This window comes from Furipterus horrens, unplaced genomic scaffold (assembly GCF_987537825.1).
Source record: "Furipterus horrens unplaced genomic scaffold, mFurHor1.1.pri manual_scaffold_9, whole genome shotgun sequence".
NCBI classification, from domain to species: Eukaryota; Metazoa; Chordata; class Mammalia; order Chiroptera; family Furipteridae; genus Furipterus; species Furipterus horrens.
In genome coordinates this window covers 51,877,225-51,901,702 of record NW_028327179.1, presented here as the reverse complement: position 1 = coordinate 51,901,702, position 24,478 = coordinate 51,877,225, and the positions used below count along the sequence as shown (strand labels likewise).

At 36.1% G+C, this 24,478-nt stretch overlaps 1 protein-coding gene across 3 annotated transcripts in view; it reads left to right on the top strand.

Annotated features, from left to right (window-relative positions):
* SRPK2 (SRSF protein kinase 2) overlaps positions 1 to 24,478 on the top strand; it is a 279,766-nt gene that overhangs the window by 108,412 nt on the left and 146,876 nt on the right. For 2 of the 3 annotated variants that reach the window (XM_090287322.1, XM_090287320.1), the window contains exon 2: positions 7,925 to 7,988. The exons of the other annotated variant lie outside the window; for it this stretch is intronic. In XM_090287322.1, coding sequence (XP_090143448.1) covers positions 7,951 to 7,988 — 38 coding nt within the window. In that variant the 5' untranslated portion in view covers positions 7,925 to 7,950. The remainder of the gene's footprint in view (positions 1 to 7,924; positions 7,989 to 24,478) is intronic. 3 annotated transcript variants of the gene reach the window in all.

Here is a 24,478-nt window from a genome sequence, read left to right as displayed (position 1 = left end):
TTTCTGTGTGCAAGTCTCTCACCGCCTTGGTTAAATTTACTCCTAAGTCATTTATTTATTTATTTATTTGTTTATGCAATTGTGAATGGAATTGTTTAGCCCTGGAACTTTTAGCAAATTTCTTAAGTTTTCAAAGCTTCAGTTTCTGCACATGTAAAGTGGAAATTAAGTACCTATTTTCTCCAATTGTTGTGAGGATTAAATGAACTCATTTACTTAAAGGGTTCAAGCTAAATGTTAAATATTAGACTGTAAACTCACTGAGGGAAGGAGTTTTGTCTTACATATTTTTTGTGACACATCCTTCCCCTGCTCAGGTGTCATCTAGCTTAGTACCTGTTGGTACTGAGGGAATATAGGAGGGTTGAAAAATTGGACAGCATCACATTAATTTCAGTTTTTAAGTTTAAAGTTAATGTGGATTGGGAATTAGGGACACTTAATACCTCCTTATAGCCACTTATTTCGATATGGATTGTTTCCTTATACATGTAAATAAGCCTTGCACAATAGTTTTGCCACCTCTTAACATACTGAAGTTTCTTTTTAAGATGGTTGAATGGTGGGCCTTGGCTTTACTAAAGAAGTTGGAAAGCAGGCATTCATTGCCTTGGTCAACTCACAGTCTTTATTATGACAGAATTAAAAGTGAAATTAAAATATCTTAATTTATGAAATTATAAGTCACAATATTAGAGAATCAGTTATTTCAGTTGTACATTAATATGTTATGAAAAAATTATCTAAGTTAGAATTATAAAAATACTTTACTTTTCTGAGTGTTCTGTGATGTAATTTCTAAAATTAGTGCATTGTTTTAAGAAATATACAAGTGATATTTATTTTGTAAGTGTAAGAAAACAGAGATAGCTTTAAAACTTGCCCTCACAATGAACAGAGCCTTGGATCTCACTCAGTGTAACAACAGCTCAGTTATCTAAGAACTTGTGTTACTTCTGTCTCCCTAACAGTCAGGGTAAGAGTGCCTTTGTTCTGTTTAGTGGCTGGATTAACTATTAATGATACTCTGCTGTGGTGAGAAACCTGTAGACAGTTTTCAGGGATTAGTTTCATTACATTTCATTGCTAATAGAGGGCGGAGATGTAAGGCTAATAAAATTAGGAATTTATTTAAACATCCCTATTTTCATACTTGAATGCATTTTTGTATTAGTTCCTAAAATTTTTCAACATTAAAATAACAAAACAAAGGGAACATACTGTATGCTGAACTGGAAAGTTCTATTGTGCTCTAAATGGGTTAGGATGGGTGATCTGGGGTCTTGGGCCCAAGCACCCAAGCACTGTCTCTTCTTTTCTCTGCCTTCTTGCTTGCTCCCATGGGGTGGATGAGGATGGGAATCCCAGTTTGAGGGTATTGACTCACCTTTCATGCTAGAATTTAAAAATCAATAACAAATCTTTTTTAGAAAAAAAACTAGTATTTGTTTTGGGTTATAAATTGCACTCAGAATAATAGTTTCAAAGGTGACAGAAGGAAAAACATTTCCTTTGATAAATGAAGTTTCTCATAATTGGCGGCAGCAGCTACCTTGAAAGCTCCGGACTAGAAACATAACCAACCTGAGTTTACCTCCTCCTCCTTCAGTCCCCATCCCATCTCTGCTTCAGTGTAGAGTTTGGGAGTGAACTTTGTGGTTGTCTGGCCCTGTTCCATATTCAGGAACGTAAGTAATTCTGTTTAGAAATTACAGCAGGAGATAATTTGATACTAGGAAAGACTACTTCTAAGAAAGAGGGGGTGAAATTGAGATTTTTGTTTTGAAATATAAAATTAAATTCTGAAAGTAAGCTTAGCTTTAGTCGCAATTGAAAAATATGTACTGAGTTTTACAATGAACAAAGAATGTATTGTCTTCATTGTGTTTGGCATACATTTTTCATACTGAGTTTAATATGATTGGGTAGCTTTTAAGTTATAATGCAATTATAAAGAAGGATATTTTTGCAGCAGCAGCAGTGGCAGCGGTAGAGGCAGGCCAGCAGGAAGTGCCATCACATGTTTTAAAAAGTCGGGAGGGACACTTGCAGAGCGCTCCCAGCACCAGACCAGACCACAAAGCTCATGGTCCCAGCGGCGGGGAAAATAAAGCCTCATTGCTTCTGACTGTGCAAACCAGAGGGGGTTGGGGCGGAGGAAGAAACTGCCAGTCTCTCAGCAGTCTGCTTCTTTAAAGGGCCCCCACAGTCCTAGAACATATGCAGACCCACTCATTCTGGGAACTACAGCCAGGGCAACAGCTAGAGGGGCACCAGTCCCATACGGAAGTGGGAGAAGTGCCTGGAGAAGGGGCGAGTGCAGAGCAGGTGGCATTGTTTCCTCTTGGTCCTGTCCCCCACACACAGCGCCACAATGTGGTGAAACAGTTTGCCCTCTGTTGACGCATATCTAAGGCTCCACCCCTTACAGTGTAACAGGAACCTGTCAAAATGAGGTGACAAGAGAAGTATGGCCCAAAAGGGGAAATAGATCAAGGTTCCAGTGAGAGAACTAAGTGATGAGGAGATAGCCAACCTAACAGACGCAGAGTTACAAGCACTGGTGATAAAGATGCTCACAGGCTTCACAGATATGCTTAAATACAGCAGATGCATAAGGGGAGAAGTGAAGGCTATGCAAAGTGAAACCAAGGAAAATCCACACAAAACCAGTGGTGAAGGGAAGAACACCAAGATTCAAATCAATGATTTGGAACATAAGGAAGAAAAAAACACTCAACAAGTATAGAATGAGAAAACAAGAATTGAAAAAAATGAGGAGAGGCTTAGGAACCTCTGGGACAACTTTAAATGTGCCAACATCCGAACCATAGGGGTACCAGAAAGAGAAGAGGGAAAGCAAGAAATTGAAAACTTATACGAGAAAATAATGAAGGAAAACTCCCCAAATTTGACAAAAGAAATAGACATACAAGTCCAGGAAGCACAGAGTCCCAAAAAAGCTAGACCCAAAAAGGACCACACCAAGACACATCATAATTAGAATGCCAAAGGTTCAAGATAAAGAGAGTCTTAAAGCAGCAAGAGAAAAGCAGAGAGTTACTTACAAAGGGGTGCCTATAAGACTATTAGCTGATTTCTCAAAAGAAACTTTGCAGGCAAGAAGGGACTGGCAAGAAGTATTCACGGTGATGAAAAGCAAGGACTTAACACGCAAGATTACTCTATCCAGCAAAGCTATCATTTAGAATGGAAAGAAAGGCAGATAAAGTGCTTCCCAGACAAGGTAAAGCTAAAGGAATTCATCATCACCAAGCTATTATTATATGAAATGTCAAAGGGACTTACTTAAGAAAAAGAAAATAAAAATTATGAACATTAAGGTGACAACAAACTTACAACTATCAACAACTGAATCTAAAAAATAAAAAAATCCAACGAAGCAAACCAGAATAGGAACAGAATCATAGGTATGGGGATCATTTGGAGGGTCATTAGCTGGGAGGGGGGAAAGGGGAGAAATGGGAAAATGGTGCAGGGACTAAGAAGCATAATCGGTTGGTACAAAATAGACAGGGGGAACTTAAGAATAACATAAGAAAGGGGGAAGCCAAAGAACTTATATGCCCGACCCGTGGACAAGAACTAAGGGGGGTGGGATTGCTGGAGGGAGGGGGGTACTGGACAGAGGGGGGCAAAAGGGAAAAAAATTGGGACTACTGTAACAACATAATAAATAAAATACACTTAAAAAATAAAACCATATGTTGTTTTACAATGTCTCTTAGAAATTAACACAGAATTTTGACTGAAAAAATCAAATTAACGATAATTTTAAATATATTTATTCAAATTACCACTTATTTTCTTTGTGAAATAAAAAAGTGTGGCCTTTTTGTACTCATTGGCCTGAATATATAATGGAGACAGTGAATGTTTGAATAAATATGTATTTACAAGGTTGTAAATATTGCTGCTTTGGAAGAACTGAGGAGAGGTGGAGAAGAGTAATTGAGAATTGCTGGGGGTGAGGTGGGGTGTAAGGTTTTAAAATGTGACCTTTAGAAGTATACCGTCAGGCTTCATCAATTCATAGACCAGAATAAATTGTAGAAGAGTCTTAGATTTACATGCAAAATAAAATGACGAAGCATATTAGAGATAATAGGATGACAATTAAAAGCTTTTTTGGTGTGGGAAAAGTCTGAGTTTAACAGGAAGACATAATTCATAAAGGAAAAGATTAGTGGACCTAATTGAAGAAAAATAAAGTATACGGTCCCAGATACAGTGACTAAAATAGAAAAACAACCAACTACCGTATTTTTCGCACTATAAGATGCACCTGACCGTAAGATGCACTTAGGTTTAGAGGAGGAAAACAAGAAAAAAGAAGAATCTGAACCAAATGGTGCACTAAAATATTTAATAAAATATACCAGAATAATATTTCAACTATCTAAAGTGAACAGCAGTCAACAGCGGTGTTAAGAACCATCATCACTGTCATTAACAAATGAGGAGAGACTTTAAGGTTCAAGTACTCTTCTAGTTTTCTGGGAACCTCAAGAACTCATCATCACTAGTGTCAGAATTTATGGAGCTCAGTTGCTCACAATCACTGATACTGCTTTCTTCTCTATCTTCATACTGACCAGATGCCCTGAGATTCAGCAGTAAAGTGGGACATTTAAGCATTCCCAGGGGTTTCGCCTGGGCCCACTACTTCCTCTTCTAACAGCTGTCGCCACTGCTGGCAGGTCAGGTAATACACATCATAGTTTGTGATGCAATATTTGCTCCATAAGATGCACAGACATACCCCTCCAACCCCACTTTTGGGGGAAAAATGTGTTTTATGGAGTGAAAAATATGGTAATCTGGGGGAAATATTTGCAGTGTACTAAGTGTCATCATGGGAGTAGATGATTCAAGTGGTCAGAGGTTCAAGAGACTATTGAGGAGGCCATGGTTTTTAGCCAAGGGTTTTTGGAAGTCCTGTCAATGTGAGCACAAAGCCCCTGAGAGTTATGGCAGGTATTGTGGTGGAATGAAACTCAGTGACATGGCTTTTGGAGTTCTTTAAGACTGTAGGGAGTAATCAGACCCGTGGACAGTATTAATAAGGTATTGAGTAGATAGTAGCATAGAATACAGGGCTCAAAGGATATGATATTAACCTAGTATTTGTGAACATTCTTGAATCTTTCAATCCTTACGGAGCTATAAACAAATCTGAAGTTTTGAAGAAAATGTGAAAATGATGTTAGAAAACTTTTCAAATACTGTTTGAAACTATTTTGTCTGTAAGTCCCAGAGTCACCAGGCAGAAAATGGTTTAGAGCTTTAACTTTTCTTTCTAATGTTATAAGATGGGTATAAACTTCATTAGAGCTATTTAGTTTAATCTTGGGGTCTTTCTTTTTCAATGCACAGCTTTTATATAGATATACTGAAGTGTGAACTTTTGTCTTTTTGGAATGAAAAATTGCCATGATAAATACAGATTCAAATGTAACCTCGTTTCTGAAGTGGCTGGTTGATTAACTGGGAATAATTCTGTACATAGGGAGACTGAGATATGGGTAAAAGATAAATTTCCACATGTAATAACACTTTAGTGATAAAAAGGTATATGTTGAGACCAGTAGTAAGAGGGAGAGGGTAGATTAAAACTATGGAAAACTATTTAAAATGGTACAGACCTAGTATACCTCATTAACTCTTTTGAAAATATTTATTTAAGATTACTGTTCTTTGCTAGTCACTAGCTACCTGGCAGTAGGGAGGGTTTATGAGCCAAGCATAAGACTACACAACTTTCATGGATTATTTCATTAAATATTCACAAGAGCTTTTCACACAGGAATTATTGGGTTGGCCAAGAAGTCTGTATGGTTTTGTTCCATAAAATAAAAGACACATTTTTCATTTTCACCAATAACTTTATTGATTTGGATATTTTGAGTATGTTGGCTATATCCTGATATTATTGGCTTTTGGGATAGAGGCTGCTAAACATCTTCCAATGCACAAGACAGCCCCACAGCAAAGAATGTCAACCAAAAAACTTTGCAAACCACTTTTGAATTGCCCAGTCAGTCACAGCACCTTCTCCATACACTGCACAAATCTTTTATTTGCGTTTCAGTTGTTTTTATCTTCCTTGAAATGATTAAAGCATAATATGCTGAAAATGTTGCATATCTTCTTTCATCTTCAATATTTAAATAGCTGCACAAAAATTCACCAATTTTGACAAGTTTCTTTTTTAAATGCACACTGTATGACAGCTGTCACAATACACTCTAACATGATTATTTTGACATCTAAGCACTACTAGAGCCATTGTATGGAAAAAACTAAATGAACTTTTTGACCAACCCAGTATTATTCCCATTTTATAGGAGAGGAGATAGAGGCTTAGAGAGTTTGAATAATTTCCTTAAGGTCATATGGCAATCAAAAATGATGGATGTGCCTGCTTTTGAATCCTAGGCCACTTAGTGGCAGAGCCTGAATGATATCTTAAACACTGGGCTCTTTTTAATCTGGCAGAGGGGCATTACTGACCATTCACTATGTAGTAGTAGGTGCTAGGCTTTGTAATACACAGAAGATTCCTTCAGGTAAGTTTCAACATCATCATCTCGTTTACTACAGTGCTGTGTGCTCTTCCTAGTAGTTAGCAGGTTTGACTATATGGCCTGTGGTAGATTCTAGCCTCTCACTGGGTATTCATGCCAGTTTTATCATGCCCATTGGATGAAGTGGTAAGCTAAAGCAGCTTGGAAAAATGCTTATTGTAACAGCATGAAGAGGATATTCCTGTACAGGTCCATTGTATTTTATGCAACTAATTCCTTTTTTCCGTCACGTTTTCTCATATTCCTTTGGTTTCTGTTTAAGACTTGTAAAAATTAAAAAATTTTTTACCCTTAAGAAAACCCCAAACTATTGAAATATACTATTATCTTTGATATGTGAACTTAAAATTATGAATAAGAAAGCCCATATACAAAAAGGAAAATAGAGTTACACTTGTAATAGTCTGGGTAATAAGACCATGTCAGTTTTATTCATGTAAAATTATGTGCTTTAGGTTGATCATTAGTTATTTTCCTTCTCTTTTCCCCCCTGCCTCTTATTTTTACCTCTTCTTCCCCTTTAGTCTATTATCTTTTGTTCAAATCAGTATGAGGCAGTTATCTTTTAATTAAGTTGAATTGGCCTGTACATTTCTGTTTGAGGTGGCGTTGTCAGTTCTCTCCCAAAAAGAGAAGTAGATTATGTGCTAGGTAACTGGGTGTTGCTGTTCACTTGTGCTTATGTGAAGGAGGAGGGGAAAATTAAGGTGTAAAATACAAGTCTCTCTAAAGGAGTTAGAGAGTAGATAATAAATATATCTTTAATTAAAGACAATCAGGAAATTACAACAAAGGTTAAATTTTAATCTACAAATTGGGATTCTGGTTTACTATTTCATTCTTAAGTGACAGAAATGATTCACTGAGCCATATTTTTCGGGGCTGGTGAACTAGAAGTAACGAAGGGTTGCATATCTGTTCATTACAGTCTCTAACTATATTATCCAGGAGTCTCAAATTATCAGTATGTTGAATCTAGTTGTTCAATTTTTGTTTTTATTTTGATTTGCTACATTTAAAATCGTCATGTAGAGCCAGGCTAGTTCTACCTTAAAAAAAAAAACAAAACACCCCTCTGCTTAAAAGAAATGGTACTTCCTGCTTTCATAAACAGTCATGTGCATAGTTTAGCGAGGCCTGATGCCTCTGGAGCTTTTTCCCTTTATAGCACCATTGAATCCCAGTCCTAACAGAACTACTGCGAATCTTGTGGCCTCATTTTGAACAAAAGGGATTAGAGAAGAAAAAGCTCTTGATATAAGGCTTGAAAGCAAGGGCAGGCAATCTTGGTTGTGAATATTTTTTGATTTTTCCAGAAATCAAGCAGAAGATTGAGCTGCTGATGTCAGTTAACTCTGAGAAGTCGTCCTCTTCAGAAAGGTACAGCTACATCTCTTGCATGAACAATTAATGGTGTAGCATTGCTAAGAAACAAACCAGGAAATAATTTATTTTCTTGTCAGATTTGCTGTATACCGTATTGTACTGCATGCTGGTCATTGTGCTGTATTGAAGATGTGTATTTGGGAAAGCTGTTCTGGTTTTACAAAGGGCAATCGATTTAAAAAAAAAAAAACAGTGAAGCCTAATCAGCTGCAGCATGCACACCATAACACAGCAGACCGCTGGCTGCTGGTTGATGTGTGACAGCTGTTGAAAGCTTTAAAAAATAATTTACTTAGCTAAAAAACAAACAACTCTTGCTTTTTTAAAGGAAATGCTAGTATTAGATTTTCTTCCTATATTTTGATGTTGCTACATAAAATTACCAACACTATTTATAAGATCTAGATTCAAAATACTTGACTTTTAGTTGTAATAAATATTTTCGTGTATGGAGAGGGAGTGCCATTTGTAAATAGCTTAGGAATTGCAAACCTACAGATTAGTCACATTCTGAAAGAGAGATATGATGCTTCTTCAAGTCTGTGCTAGGAAATGGAACAGTCACTGCATGCAGTAATGGTTCATGCCTGCAGGTAAGGACAAAATGACTCAAGTATTTTTAAAGCAATTATTTTTTCCGTCAATCAAATGATTATATCAGTAAAGAGATATTTCCTTAAAATGACTATTTACTTAATAAATAGAATTTAAGGTATTTTTATCTCAAGTCAGAAATGAGGCTGTAGTTGCCTATTTTGCTACGTAAATGTTGTGTTCACTTCTGTTTTCCAAAATTTTGTATACCCCATAATGTTTTAAATCGGGGTTCTTGGGCGTGTAGTTGATGCTTATCTTTCTCTTGATAACCTAGTAATTTATATGTAATGTTGGTATTTTGTATTTTAGGTGTGTTGATTTATCTTTTCTGTGGTTAGTTTTCAGGGTTATCTTTTTTGTTCATAGATTTAATATTTAGGAAAACATGATGGAGAAATAATTTGGTAATAAAGATGATATAGGAAAAACACTGGGAAAAAAATATGTGAAGACCCTAACACGGTTAAAGGGATTTAATTAAAGTACACTAGTGTATGAAGGACATGATCTGATGACAAAATGATGACATTAAATCAATTTATTAGTATAATTAGGTGAAAGGCTCTGGCTATAACTCAGGGCATTAAAATTATGGACGATGTTACTGCTTTAGAGATTAAGAAGAGAAAAATTTAGGCAGATCAATGTTTATTTTTATGTAATTTCTATCTTCTGGTTTGTGGCTAGCCATTTGTTTTTAAGCATTATGTTTGCCGAGATGAAAATAATCTTCAGCCTTGTGAATGTTCTGCCAGTAAAATGGTGGTGATGTGAAGGGGAGAGGGTGGTGGTGTAAATAGTGAATGGTCTAGGAAGAGCATTCTTAATGGGATGACAGCAGTAATTATGTTGGCTTTTTTGAGTAACATGAATTCTCTATTGACAAATTGAGAGTTGAACAGAATGGATGCATATTATTGAGAAATTAGGAATGAGTGAGGTGATGCATATTATTGAGAAATTAGGAATGAGTGAGGTTTTTGATGTTTAAAATACATTCTTATGAAGAAAGATTCTTAAAATACTTCGGTGATTATGCTTATTTAGTAAATAATAATAATAATTGTTATTTATTTTTTCCCTAAGCTCCTCTGGTTAAATTTGATCAAAAGTGAGGATGCATGTGACCATGATTTTAAAGTTTAGAAATCAGCTGTTATACTTATAACAACTTTATATACAATTTTACCAGAGCTTGCTTGTTTTGTTTGTTATTCTTGCTTTGTTTGGTATTCCAAATATCTTACACATATATTTGGAAGTGAAGATGTGCTGACTTAATGGGTAATAAATGTGCTTTATGGGTCAGTCAACACTTTGCATACATAGAATTTGTTTTATTAATGTAAATATAGTAAAAATAGAAATTACCTCCCCTCCCCTTTAAAAGTCATACAGTGATGCATAGTCAAATCATTTGTCTTTTAAATTTGTTTGGAAGAACTTGAAAAGCAAGAATTCAAGTTAAAAAGAAATGTATGGCCTAGTAGCACTTTATCCTGCCAGGAATTTAATAGCTTGTAGTGTCAATAGCGTTAACACCACATTCTTTAATTCTTTGTTCACCAATTACCAAAATTTTAAGTCTTTTGACTAGTTTTTTTTTTTTTTAAGTTGCTTGAGGCATGACCTGAGTTTTAAAGATACTTGGAATTTATAGATGGTCCCTATTTCCATGTACTGTTTATTGGTAGGAAGGATGGAGAAACCCAGTCTTTTTTAAAGAGGGGAAAGCTACTTGTTTGTAAGAAACCAAGTTCTCATTTTCCACAATTGATTTTGCTTACTGTTGACATATAGAATAGTCTTTTGATATTTCAGGGAACCAAGTGGAGAAACAACACTTGTAACAACAGTGATGTGATGTTCCTAATAATTTTCTTTTTCTCTCATATGTAACCTGCTTAATGGGAATTTCTAGTCTTGTGACAGCTAGTATTTATTGAATTATTTTTTTCCACACAATTTTGTAAAATGGGAAAAGCAAAACAAAAAAATTAACTTATTTTGTAGACTCTTAATTATCTTTCATTGAAAATACAAACTTGATTTGAAGTAATGTGATAATGGAATTTTGGAGATTTGGGGGAGGGCTAGATTATATGTTATCTAACACATCTCAATACCACAGTGAAACTTAAAATTATATATTCACCTTTAACAGTGGAGGTCCAATGAATGTCATTTTGTAGGAGAGGCATGAAGTAGTACTGTTCTGTTGATTGGCTGACTCATAGGATAAAAACCAGTGGAGTAACAAAAATTACTTTTGGGGGGGTTTTATATTTTAGAGAGAGATAAAAATGTCAACTTGATGCATTTAAAAAATTAAAGACAGAGAATATTATCGGATGAATTTTAGGAACACAATGCCTGATTTGTATGTTATTGCCAGGTAAGAGGAAGCCATACCTGTTTCAAGAAATTCCATGAGTAAATATTACTATGTTTTTTTTTTTTTTGAGTGCCTGTTGAATGAAAGGATGTATTTATCTTAAATGTGGTAGGGACAGAGCCACACTCAGGTTTTACTCCTCATGTAACTCATTTAATGTAAAAAAAAAAAAGAGGTGTGTATATTTGATGCAAAAACTAGGTTTTCAAATTTTTGTCTCTTGCCTTTTCCAATCTAGAACACTCCTGGGATTTGGAAATTTGCAGAGAAGAGGAGTTAGAGGAGTAGTAATAACAGTAATAGCTAGAAAAAGATGGTCATCATTTATTACACATTTAAATAAAATATTTTATTTAATTTTAGGGAGGGGAAAGGGAAGGAGAAAGAGAGGGAGAGGAACATAGATGTGTGGGAGTAACAGATCTGTTGCCTCTCGCACACCCTCAAGGCTGAGGGCCTGGCCTACAATCCAGGCATGTGCCCTGGCTGGGAATTGGACCGGCAACCTTTAGGTTCACAGGTTGGCACTCTGTGAACTGAGCCACACCAGCCAGACCTTATTAAACATTTTTAGATACCAATTTTAAGTGAAGAGAAAGAACACACGTAAGAAATGGCTCTGGAAGGACTCAGGCAAATCATCCCAGGAAGATCCTGAGTGAACAAAAAGCACTTTGCTGTACTAAAATTATTGTCAAACTATGTTGCTACTTCTTCAGTTAACTCAAGAACAAAATTGGGTAACTCTTAATATACAAGTGATGAGCCCAGAGTGCTCAGAGTCACTGTTTCCAACCCATCTAGACTGACTCCAGGGAGGGCTGAACAGTTTGTGAGATGCAGGGCTTGAGAGAAGCTGAGAATCTACATTCACACTGAGCATAGCACGTACCTGCTGTTGTTCAATGTAAATGTAAATGGATGTTTTTGTAATTAATAAACTTCATAATCAGTCAAAAGTTAACTAAATATCAGTGCCTGCAAGGTTTGCATTTTCTCAGGGAACAGATACTAAAAGGATCACTTTGTGTGTGTGTGTGTGTGTGTGTGTGTGTGTGTGTGTGTGTGTGTTAAGAGGGGTCCTTATACTGGAATAAAGAAGAAATAGTAGCCCAGATAATTAGCATCTCACATAGCTAGAATATATTTGAATTGACGAATTGCTAACTACCTTTTTCAGGAGAAGGGAGAAAGGAGAGAAAGAAAGTATAAAAATATTTATGCTGTGGGCTATATTTTAACAATGTTTTATAAATGGGATTTGGGTGAAGTAATAGGGATTGTATATTGTCCCTCCCCCAGTATAAAGGGCATTTGAAACATGTAAAGAACCTGTGCTATTTTTTTATGTGCATTTTAATTCCTTTTCTTATTTTGGAGCCTCTTAAGTGAAGTGAAAAGGGCATATGATAATGATGCGTAGTTGCAGAAAGCAAAATGAAGCCTGGAAGAATAAGGAGAAGGGAAGGAGAAAATTAAAAAAAAAAAATAAGAATGGGAGGTGAAGAGAGAAGGAAGTAAAGGATATTCAGTGGAAAAGGATGCAGGACTAAGGCGTCTTTTTATTTCCTCCACGTGTCTGTGGTGAACTAAGTAGTCATGGGAAGAGAGCCAAATTTTATAGAAGATTCTCCATTGTACTCCTCCCCTGACCTGCACCCCGCATGCCAGCTCAAAGGGCAGGACAGACAGTTACTGAGAACTGTTTTCCCCTTTCCAGCCCCAACTCTGCCACTGTGGGCTTTGTGTGTCTGTTTGTAGATGGATGTGTTTGAGTTGTATGCATGTATTTTTTCCTGAGTGATGAGATGAGATGACAGTGGCTGATTGTATTGTCTCTCCTCTGCTCAATTCTTCTGCTTTTTTTGTTTTTATTTATTTTTTATTATTTTTATTGGAGTTACATAGGAGAAAGTGTACACAGGTCATATAGATGATTATGAAATCCAATTTATTGATTTTTTTCCTTATCAGTTTATGTTTTATGATGTGTATCTAAGAAATCTTGGCCAAGTCTAAAGTCATTAAAGTTTACTTAGAAGCTTTGGGTTCTTAATATTTAAGTCTGTGATTCATTTTGTGTTTTAGTATTAACCCTTTGAGTGCCATGCATAATTTAAAATTTGGATCAACATGAGAAAAAATTATATCAATATATAACTTGAGGTACAAAAAAGAGAACAAAACATAAAATACAAATTATTCCATTGTTATTTACATTTATAGCCATTGAAAAAAGAGTCGCTGGGAGTGACACTGGAACTTTTGGGAAAATTTGTCAGCGTCACTCACAGCGATGTTGGCACTCAAAGGGTTAAGGTAAAGATTGAAATTATTTCCAAATGAATTTTGAGTTGTGTCCATTTTTGAACATCATATATAAAGAAAAACTCTGTACACTCTTGTGGTCTGTCTTCTTCCATTAGCTGTGTGAGATTCATCCATGTTTTTGTGTGTAGTTGTAGTTGATTCAGTCTCATTACTGTATTCATCATATCAATATATCTCACTTTACCCATTTTACTATTGATAAGCATGTGGAATGTTTGCAGTTTGTGGCTATTAGAAATAATGCTGCTGTAAGCATTTGTGTACATGTCTTTTGGTGAATGGACCTATGCATGCATTTCTGTCGTGTATATTCTAGGAGTGCAATTGCTGAGCTTTAGTGGACATTAACCAATTTTCCAAAATGAATGTGCAAATCTAATCTACACTCTAACCTGCTGTGCTCCAGGTCTTTGCCAACTTGCTACTGTATGTTATTTCCCTTCCTTTCCCCAACCCTTGTTCCCTCTTTTCTCCCCCCCTCTCTTTTAGCATTCTGGTGGGTGTGCCAATATGACCCAGAGGCGGAACCATTTTGAGGAGGATTAGAAACAGATAGGGAAATATTTCTGAGTAGTGACTTTCATGAAGGAGATCAGAATTAAAGAATCTTAGACCAAACAGCAGGGTGCAGTCATCTGAGGCACTATTCTCCCACTAAGGATTCTAATCTCTTAACTGGATAATGTTGATTTTCTGACTTGGTTTCAATAGCAAAACTTTCTTCAGTTAAACCTTTTAGAAGGCTATCATGTAAAACATAAAAAATGCTTGGGTTGTGAAACAGGTAAGTAATCAGAGCCTCAGTTCTTGGTACTTAGCCATCTATCTACCCTTGAGAACCCCTTCAAGAGCTCCAGTCCTCTTTACTTGAAAACCCTGGAAGTAACTGGGACACCTTAGGTCTAACCAAAAAACTGACATTTTTGACATGTTCCAAGTGTTTAATTTTATATTATTCATAGTCTCTAAAATTTTTATATCATATACCTAAATAAAAGTGTTACTGTCATCTTTTAATTTCTGATTAAAAAAACTGAACAACTATTTGAGTTTCCTTTCTGTTGGCCATTATTTATTTGGTCTAGATGCAGGAGTTTCTCAATTATTTTGTTTGTTATCAACTTAATTTTGGGTTCTGTTTTCTGATTCCTCTTTGGCGGGTTGCCACATTACAGCCAGAGCAAACTTACAGAGCACAGGTCACTCTGCTTTAAGAGCCCTTCATCTGTCTTCCCATTGTTCTTGGCACAGAGGTCAACTCCACATCTGTGCCAGTGAGCATCCGAACTCTCCAGCTCAGTCTCAGACTCCTCTGACTTTGGTCCTGTCTCTCCTGCCTCTTGTTTTGCTGTGACACCCCTCTCATCACAGGGAAGCCCTGCCTAGGTCAAATTACACCTATTACAAGCCCTTACAGAAACGCATACCTCTCCTTTGTAGCATTTGTCACAGCTGCTGTTTGACAGTGGGGAGTATCAGTGACATTTGGTCCACTTACTGGTTTACTTACTATTAGCCCCAACTTAGGATCTAAAGTAAAGAAGTGCTTTTATTACAAAATATTTTTATTTTATATAATAATTTGCAGCTTACTAATTATGAACTTTGTGGTAAGACTTTTTTGGTATAGGGAGTCATTTCTTTATGGTATTGTATAGATTAATAAATTATAGCCATATATAGTCAAATAGTTTATATATAAAATCATATGTAGTCAGTTATAGGCATAAGCTAATTTAACTGTTATAAAAGTGTTAAGGTTAAAAATTTTAGGTTTTTTGGTCATCATAAAAATGTACAGTTCATGATTAAATATATTTTTTACATTTGTTTTAATGTACAATGGAATTAAATTAAATTTGAACACTTCATCTCTGTGCCAAACTAGTAATATCATATCATAGCCATTTATTTCCCAGATGTCAGTATTTTGTGTATTACCTTGATGCTGTTGTCATAGCTACACTTCACCCTTTGCTGTTATTTATATAATATCATGCTTTTTTATTTACCTTGAATTGTGGTAAAATATATGTAACACTTTTATAGTGCCTTAATTTTTTCAATCACAGTTGACATTTAATATTATATTAGTTTCAGGTGTACAGCATAGTATAGTGGTTAGACATTTATATAACTTATGAAGTGATTCTACACCCCACCCCCCACAACCAGTCCTGTACCCACCTTATAATGCCTTTAAAATGAATGTTGTATTCCTACCAGCACGGAAGAGTCAGTATCATTTGCCTTTAAAAACAATTGCTGTTAAATCCTGTCTAGATTCTGTCGTCTGATCAAGGTTTCAGGCTTGAGCCATGTGCTTCTCTGTTTACAAGGGAAATTAAACTGGCAGATCTCATAAAGGAGCTTAAAAATGTGTTAGCATCAAAGTGAAACTTGTTCTTTGATATACTCAGATGGAAAGAACCTTCAGAAAGGAGTGACTTTCTCAGTATGTGATTAATTTTAATTTAGTGCCAACTAAGTATCATCTAAGATCATTTTGTATTGAGTTGGCCAAAAAGTTTGTTTGGTGTCCCGCATAAGAAGGCTCTAGTAACACTTAGTTGTCTATATCTTCATTCGAGACAATTGTTGGATTGTATTGTGATAGCTGTCATATCAGTGTACGTTTAAAAATCATCAAGATTGGTGAATTTTAATATTGAAGATGGAAAAAATATGCAACATTTTTGGCATATTTTGCTATATTATCTCAAGAAAGGTAAAAACACAACTGAAATGCAAAAAAAAAAAAATAATAATAAAAAAGATTTGTGCAGTATATGGAGAAGGTGCTGTGACTGATCAAATGTGTCCAAAGTGGTTTGCGGAGTTTTGTGCTGGAGATTTCTCGCTGGATGATGCTCCAGATTCTGGTAGACCAGTTGAAGTTCATAGTGATCAAATTAGACATTAGTTGAGAGCAATCACCCTTATACCACAGGGGAGATACCCAACATACTCAAAATATCCAAATCAAGACTTGAGATTTATACCAGCTTTGTTATGCTAATCGCTTTGGTGTTTGGGTTCCCCGTAAGTTAAGGGAAAAAAATCTTCTTGACCATATTTGCACATGCAATTCTCTACTGAAACATAACGAAAACGTTCCATTTTTGAAACAAATTGTGACAGGCAATGTGAAGCGGGTACTGGGGCAAGCGAAATGAACCTCCACCAGCCACACACACCAGAGGCAACTCTTCATCCAGAGAAGGTGATGTTGTGTTTATTCTGGGATTGTGCAGAGTCCTCTATTATGAGCTCCTTCTGAAAAGCCAAATGACCAATTCCAACAAGTACTGCTTCCAATTAGACTAACTGAAAGCAGCACTCAAGGAAAAGTATCTGGAATTAGTCAACAGAAAATGCATAATCTTTCATCAGGATAACGCAAGACTGCATGTTTCTTTGATGACCAGGCAAAAACTGTTACAGCTTGGCTGGGAAGTTCTGATTCATCTGCCATATTCACCATGTTATACCTTAGGATTTTCATTTATTTCGGCCTTTACAAAATTCTCTTAATGGAAAAACAACTCAATTCCCAGGACGACTGCAAAAGGTACCTGGAACAGTTCTTAGCTCAAAAAGATAAAAAGTTTTGGGAAAATGGAATTATGAAGTTGCCTGAAAGATGACAGAGGTAGTGGAACAAAATGGTGAATGTGTTGTTTAATCAAGTTATTGGTGAAAATGAAAAATGTGTCTCTTAGTTTTAGTTAAACTTAACAAACTTTTGACCAACACAATATATCAGCAGTGGCTCGCACTGTAGATTAGAGAAGTTTTGAACAAATGTGACCAGCTATTATAAGAATAACAATGGCTACTGTACAATAAAACATAACTCTTAAAAAAAAATCCTTACTGGAGGATATGTTTATTGATTTTGGGAGAGAAACATCGATTGGTTGCCCCCATATGTGTTCCTTGCTGGGTATCAAACCCACAACCTAAGTATCTGCCCTGACTGAGGATCAAACCTGTAACCTTTTGGTGTATGGGATGATGTTCCAACTAACAGAGCTTACCCAGCCAGGGGGAAAATAACTACTCTTAAAAATCATATTGCATATTTCCTTTGTAACGGAATTCTTTGTGTGCCAGTAGCTGGAAGGAGTTTAGACTAATTTTAGTGTAGATTACATTTGTCATCCATCCATCCATCCAACATTTATCAGCAGTTGCTGTGTGCTAGCCACGCAGTGATTTGGAATTCAGGGAACAGCAAAGGGAGCACAAAAAGCATAGGATCTTTAAAGAAGAGGCTTTGCCCTGTGAGTGCTGAGGCACTGTATCATGGACACTTTTTAATTGGAGGCCCTTTGCACTCCTTGCAGTAATTACATACATCGTCGGCGGCAGCGGCAGCCGTCCGTCTCGAGAGACGATGGTGTAGCTTCTTAAGAGTCTATCTGCACCGCCGAGAATGGCTGTGCAGTCTGACTTGGGAGTGACACGGTATCTGTCTCCTCCCGTGTTGAATCGACATCTTGCGATGACGCTGGAGTGTCCTCTCCAGTGAAGCTGAAGCTATAGAGCTTGGGCATGGTGATATGGAGGGTCTGCTGTTGCCCATGCAGCAGACCCCCCCCTCTCTTCGCAGCTGAAGGGTCCAAGGGAAAGACGAGTCAATACAGCTTGGCTTCAGGTGCGCCGCAGGAGTTGCCGGTGTTGACTACAACGTCAAACCGCCTTAGGGACTCCGGCTCCGGATTTTCTGTCGGGGTTTACTCCCTTAGCCTTTCCCCTGAAGAGGTATGCCGCAAGGCAGCAGAGGTTTTTTGGAGTCAGAGTTTTCCTTCTCTGATGTGCCCTGACTGGAAGATCGAACCAGCGACACTTAGCTCGCAGGCCGACGCTCAATCCACTGAGCCAAACCAGCCAGGGTTACAATAATAAATAAAGTTGACAAAAGAGAGTATAGTAAGTAACCTCCTAATATATCTGTAAAAGGATTTAAAATATAAGCTACCCCTCTGCCCCCAAGCCTATGAACTTGTTGGAAAAGAAAAGCTGCAAGATATATTAAAACTGGTAACGAAAACAGATAAAGAGATCATATCAATAATCTGTAATCTGATCTTTGATAAAGAAGACAAAACAATGGAATTGATTGATATTATGGATCTGCAGATTAGATATTTAGCTGCACTGTTTATTTTTGTGTGCCCATGAACCAATGCTGTGCTTGTCACATAGTCAGGGCTCAATAAATATTTGTTGGCAAAATAAATGGGTGCCAGAGGATTGAGCAGGATTTATTTGATCATCGATTTTCATATTCTATGAAATTTCCCCTCCCTTTTACTAAAGAACAGGAACTAATTCATCAAGTTTGAGATTAGGTCACTGGTAAACTTCACCTGGCCCTTTGCAGCTCTCTGTCAGTCCTGTGAGCTCCTTGGGGGCAGGGTCATGTATTATTCATCTTTTAAACTTCAGTGTAGCAGAGCACCTGGCACATCCAGGGACTTGATCCATGTTTCTTAAACCTTTGTTCGTTTTTCAAAAAAAGTAATTACATACACATACCCAGTAATTGTATTTGGGGGAACTTCCATAAAGACTACAGCTGTGCTGAAGGGGTTATAAACATCCTTGTCTACCAAAGGCCACTTAAGTGACCGGTGATGGCCAGGTGGAGACTAGAAAACTGGAGACCCTAACTCCATTTGAAGAGGTGGCTGCTGATCAGTTCTTGCTGATTATTGTTGTGTTGAACACGGGCCAAGTTTTGCCAGCTCTTGCGATTTTTAGAAGTTGAAGTTTTCATTGTTTGTTTGTTTGTTATGTCAGATCTCTCATTTTAAATGATGGCACAGATTAAACTAAAACAAAAAGTCATACAAGCTGAGTATCTGTTACCTAAATTCAGCTCATGGTAAACATTTTTCTGCTGTGCTGTAGCACATTGATTCACAATTTGTAAGCCACTGTCCTGTGCAGACTTATTGTAAAGGAATTTCAAATCCTAAGAGTACTACGCAGTATCTACAGATTGAAGGCATACAAGTCAAATTTTGTCACACTAAGGAGTGTGTCTCTGAGTGTTTCTGATATTTTAAATATGCAAAAAACACTAGTGATGACTGCTCTAATAATCACATACTAAGATACTGAAGTTTAATAGGATACCAACTGTGTGGAGTAGGAAGGGCCCCCAAAAGATACTCATTTCTCAAACTGGGAAGTTGGTTTTTTAATTTATTTATTATATGAATATTTATTAAGTACCAACTGTGATAGAACCTAAACTTTAATAAATAATCTGAAAATTACAGAGGTGGAACAGTGTTCTGTTTGCACAACTGCCACCTCGTCCTTTTTCTCCTTTTCCCTTCTTTTTTCCTTCTTTCTTTTCCACCCTCTTCCACATCCCTCTCCACAAAAAAGATTTTGAGTCTAGTTAGAAGAATATCTACAATACAATAGAGAAAGGGTCAGAGAAAATGCAGATCAGGGTAGAAGGTTATGATAGAAGATAGTCAGGTACACACCCAGATACGTCACTTTGCCTTAAAGCTACTAAAGGTGACTGACAAATTTCCCTTTCAGTTTCCTGACAGTCAAACTAAAGAAAAAAGTAACATTGCTCTTACTATCTATAAGAAGAAAATATACTAGTTTCTGTAGGAGAACCAAACCTTTCCTCTAACTTAATTATGATTAATTAGCATAACCTTTTTCACATATCTCACCAGATATGTTAATTTGTTTTAGAAAATTCAGATTAAAAGAACACAAAAAGCAGCATGCTTTTCTCATTAAAGGTCTGTCATTATTAATTTTTTACTTTTTTTGTTTCAGTGTAAGTAGACATATAAAAATAGAGCAGATATACTTTAACATCATCACCAACAAGAAAACCCAGTATCATACTGACAGATTATTTTGAAATTCACTTTTATTCTTAACACATCCAATTTTTCTTATTAAATAATTATAGCGTTATTTTAAAATAGTATTATTTTTAAAGGCTGCATAGGACTGAGTACATGCTATGGATAGATGTACCATAATCTTATTATTGAGTCTTAGTCTTAGAAAAAATGCAATCACTTGCAAAGCAAATGGGTAAGTCTTTTGATAAGGAGTGAAAGTTCCTCCAGAAGGGCAAAGCTTTGCACAGCAGTGTATAAAGGAACTTTTTGCTTACACCCTCAATTGGAATACTCAAAATAGTCTCTTTTTGAGTATTGTAAAGATGATTGAATAATATGTTAGACGATGTTGACTTATTAGTTCCTCTGCTCCTTAGCTCTTCCCTGCAGTAAAGCCAGATGTTATTGTGGTACCTTCATTGTTTCATAGGGTATGCATAAACAAAAGGGAAGGTAATGCAGTCAACTTTAACAAGATGCAAGACACAGTAGGTTCTTGTTTTGAGTCAAGCATTATGAACCACCTAAAGTGTGCTTAGTGTTTATTCTAATGAATCTTAATTTTACAAGGGATTTCAAGAAGTTATATGGCAAACTTTTTGCTCCAGACAGATGACAAAACATTAAACATAGATGGTTGGTTTCCTTTTTTATGAAAGATGTGTAGGAATTAATATTTTCAAACCTTTCTTGTTAAAACAGAATGTTGTGGCTGTTCAGTAAGTATTCATTGACTTTATTGCAAAATTTAATCGCATTTTTAGTCAAAATCTTTCTTTTGGCAAAATACATTTTTCTTGCTGGATTTTGAATCTTTTCCGACGGGTTGGGTTGATGAGGCAGGAGTGTGCTTTGTATAGCAGGAGGACTGGAATCTAAAGCCCACATCCTCAGGTTAGCATTGCGGGCTGAGGAAAACATCACGTGAGAGTGAAATTCCGTAAGACTGGGAAAGAGGTGGGGGAAAGGATGGGAAAATAGATGAGAGAGATGTGCCCCAGTGGCAAGGATTGAGTGGTAAGATTTTGAACTTCATGCTGAAATTTACTGAGAACCATTGAAGAGAGATGTTACACCCATGTTTAGAACATGCACATGTTCCTGTGGGCATAAAGTAAGGTCTTAAGATAGTCTAAAGAAAAGCACTTCCCCCTGGTTACATCATATGCTGCAGAATTGGTGGCAAATGTTAATTATTTGCTCTGGAAATGGGTGGAAAATTATGGCAGTATTTACCATGTGAATGACAGAGGGCGAATGAGCTTCTTGATGCTGTATTAAACATTGAAATAGATTACCAAGAGAGGCTGTGAAATATTATTTCTCTCCAAGGCTTTAAAAAGAGAGTGGTCCCTTATTTGTTTAGATGAATAGAGATGCTCCTTTTTAAAGACAAGTGGTTGGCTAATTGAGCCATTAGTATTTTTTTTTTTAATGTTATGTATGATAATCATGATAAGGATTCCTGATTTATAGTTAATAATTTGAAATGCTTGTCTTAAAATTTTCTGTCAACAATTTGTGAAAGAAGTCTTTGCTCCAGTATATAAAGTATTACTTCTATAAATTGCTTAAAATATTCTAGGCCAGTGCTATACAATAGACTTTCTGCAATGATCTGGAAGGATCTAGAGTATAGACATGGCTTACTGAACATTTAATATATGGCTACATGACTGAAGAACAAAATTTAAATTTAAAGTTTTATTTTAATTTAAAAGTTAAAATCAACTGAACTTTATTTTTACACAATAATGCCAATGAATTATGTTATTTTAACCTTTTCTCATTTCTAAAAGACTATTGTTTTCCTTACTGTCCTTTTTTCCCTATGCTCCACCTATCCCATTTTTTATATTATATCTCTCTTCCTGTGCTGACAATATTGTACAGTTTATTTCCTTTATTTTAACTCATATTGGTAATTTGAAGGGAATTGTATTTTCTAGTTATTTGTCCTTGATAAAGTTGTTTTCCCCCCACCTTTAAGGGAGAAGAATGCCACTTAATTATCTGCCATCATACCACTTAACTGAATTCTATGTCTTTTTAATGTTCTACAGATTTAACAGTGTCTATTAATAGTAAAAGCAATTTAGTTTTCTTTTATCTTTGGTTTTAAGGGAAGAAGTGAAATAATATAGATAAATTTCTAAGTGTATTCTGTCTGATTAAATAAAGATAAGTAGATGAGTTATAGTTTATGGTATTCAATACACACAAAACAGACATGCACACAGATTATTCTCACTCAGTTCTTCTCATCTTACAGTTTTAGCCAGAGCACGCACATGCACACAGAATCCAAAATGCTGACTTGAAAATCAGTTCTTGTCCCCTTCACCAGCTTTTTTCTTTTTTTCTAACAAAGTTTACTATGTTCTTTGGACCCAGAATCAAAAAGGACATCTTGTTCTTGGGTCCAGGATAATCCTTAGCCTGCAGGACGAACCTTTTTAATGTGGGCCTGGGAAGGTTGAATGTTGTTATATTTATTTATTGAAAGGCAAGTCTGATAGGATTAAACATAGAAATGTGAAAGAAAATTTTTTGTTGTTATTTAGCTCAATCTTTTTCATTTTCTTACTAGATTAAAATAATGCTTCCTTTCAGTTATAATTTGACAGTTCGTGTTTGAATAAATGAAAGACTTCTTTAGAGGAATCCTTAGCTGCCTATTTTATAATAAACACTTTGCTCTGTTACATGTGATTTTCTCCTCAATTTAGGACTGTCTGGTCTTTTGTAGTTAGAGCGAGAGAGTGTATTGATTTACTGCTGTGGTGATATCTTGGTACACATCCATTTCAATATAGATGCAAATATTTATTTCAAAGTAAACAATTCAAGAAATTGTGTTTTGGTGTAACGAGCTGTGCAATGTGCTGTGGTTCATCCTTTCTTCCGGTTCCTTAAACTGCTTGTACTCCTGAGAAGCTTCTGCTACTGTTTCTGCCCTGATGTCAGTCATGTTTCCAGCAGCAGCTTAGTCCCTGCCTAGTGGCCCACCTGCTTTCTAAAGAAAAATACTCTTATCATTCCCTGCTTCTCTCAGAGTTACTATGAAATATTTTAACAGCTAGTGACAAAAATTGAACTGATTATGACAGTACTAAACAAAAGTTACCTGTTGTTCATCCACCCAATTGTTTAACGAAATCACAGATTTTATAGAGAACATAAAGGCCTTCTGATTCTTAGGACAAGATTATTATATTGGATTTATTTGTAGAAATACTTTTAGATAAATGTAAATCAAGCACTTTCCAAGAAATTTCTTTAAAATTTAATGTTTTATTTATTTTTTTATAATACATTTAAAAAATATTTTATTTATTTATTTTTAGAGAGAAGGGAAGGGAGGGAGAAAGAGAGGGAGAGAAACATCAATATATAAGAGATACGTCAATCGGATGCCTCTCACATGCCCCCAACCAGGACTTGGCCCACAACCCAGGCATGTGCCCTGACTAGGAATCAAACCACTGACATTTTGGTTCGCAGACTGTGACACTCAATCCACTGAGCCACACCAGCCAGGGCTGAAACTTAATGTTTTAAAAGTGGATCTACTGAAGTTAACTTTTTCTAAAGATGAAGGTCTCTCTGGTTATCTGATTTGACTGGGTACTTTTTGTAGTTTTGACCTTTAAAATTCTCACTTAAGGATTCAGTGGCCTCATGCCTTGAGTGTGTGTCATGTAAACTGGTATCTCCAAATGTGAAATTGTCATACCGTGACTTACATTTTATTCCCTAGTAAGTCCAACACAGCCAGCCTTTCACCAGTGATGGAACATATCAATGTTGCCTTTCTTGCAGTGTTTGCATTTAAGGGTATATGATAACAAAATAATGTATTTTTAAACACTAGAAAAACAGCTCAGTGATAGGGCCATGCGTTGAGAGACACATGGACAACAAGAACTTACATAAAGAAATTGAAGATTTATACATCATGCGTCATCATTATTCCAAGTCATACACCGTTGAAAGGCAAGTTGGAGGAATCACCACATTATCAAAATTCTTCCCTCAAACTTTAATATAGCTGAGGTGGTGGAGAGTAAAAGTACATTTGTGAATGCTGCAATTCGGTTTTTTAAAAAATTGTTTATTCTATTACACTTGTCCCAATTTTTTCCCCCTTTGGCCCCTTCCTCTCAGCTCACTGCAATTCGGTTATAATGATTCATTTTTATTAACTAATCTAAAGCATTTTAACTCGTTCTTTTGACGAGGCATATATAGATGAATAGAAGGATAAA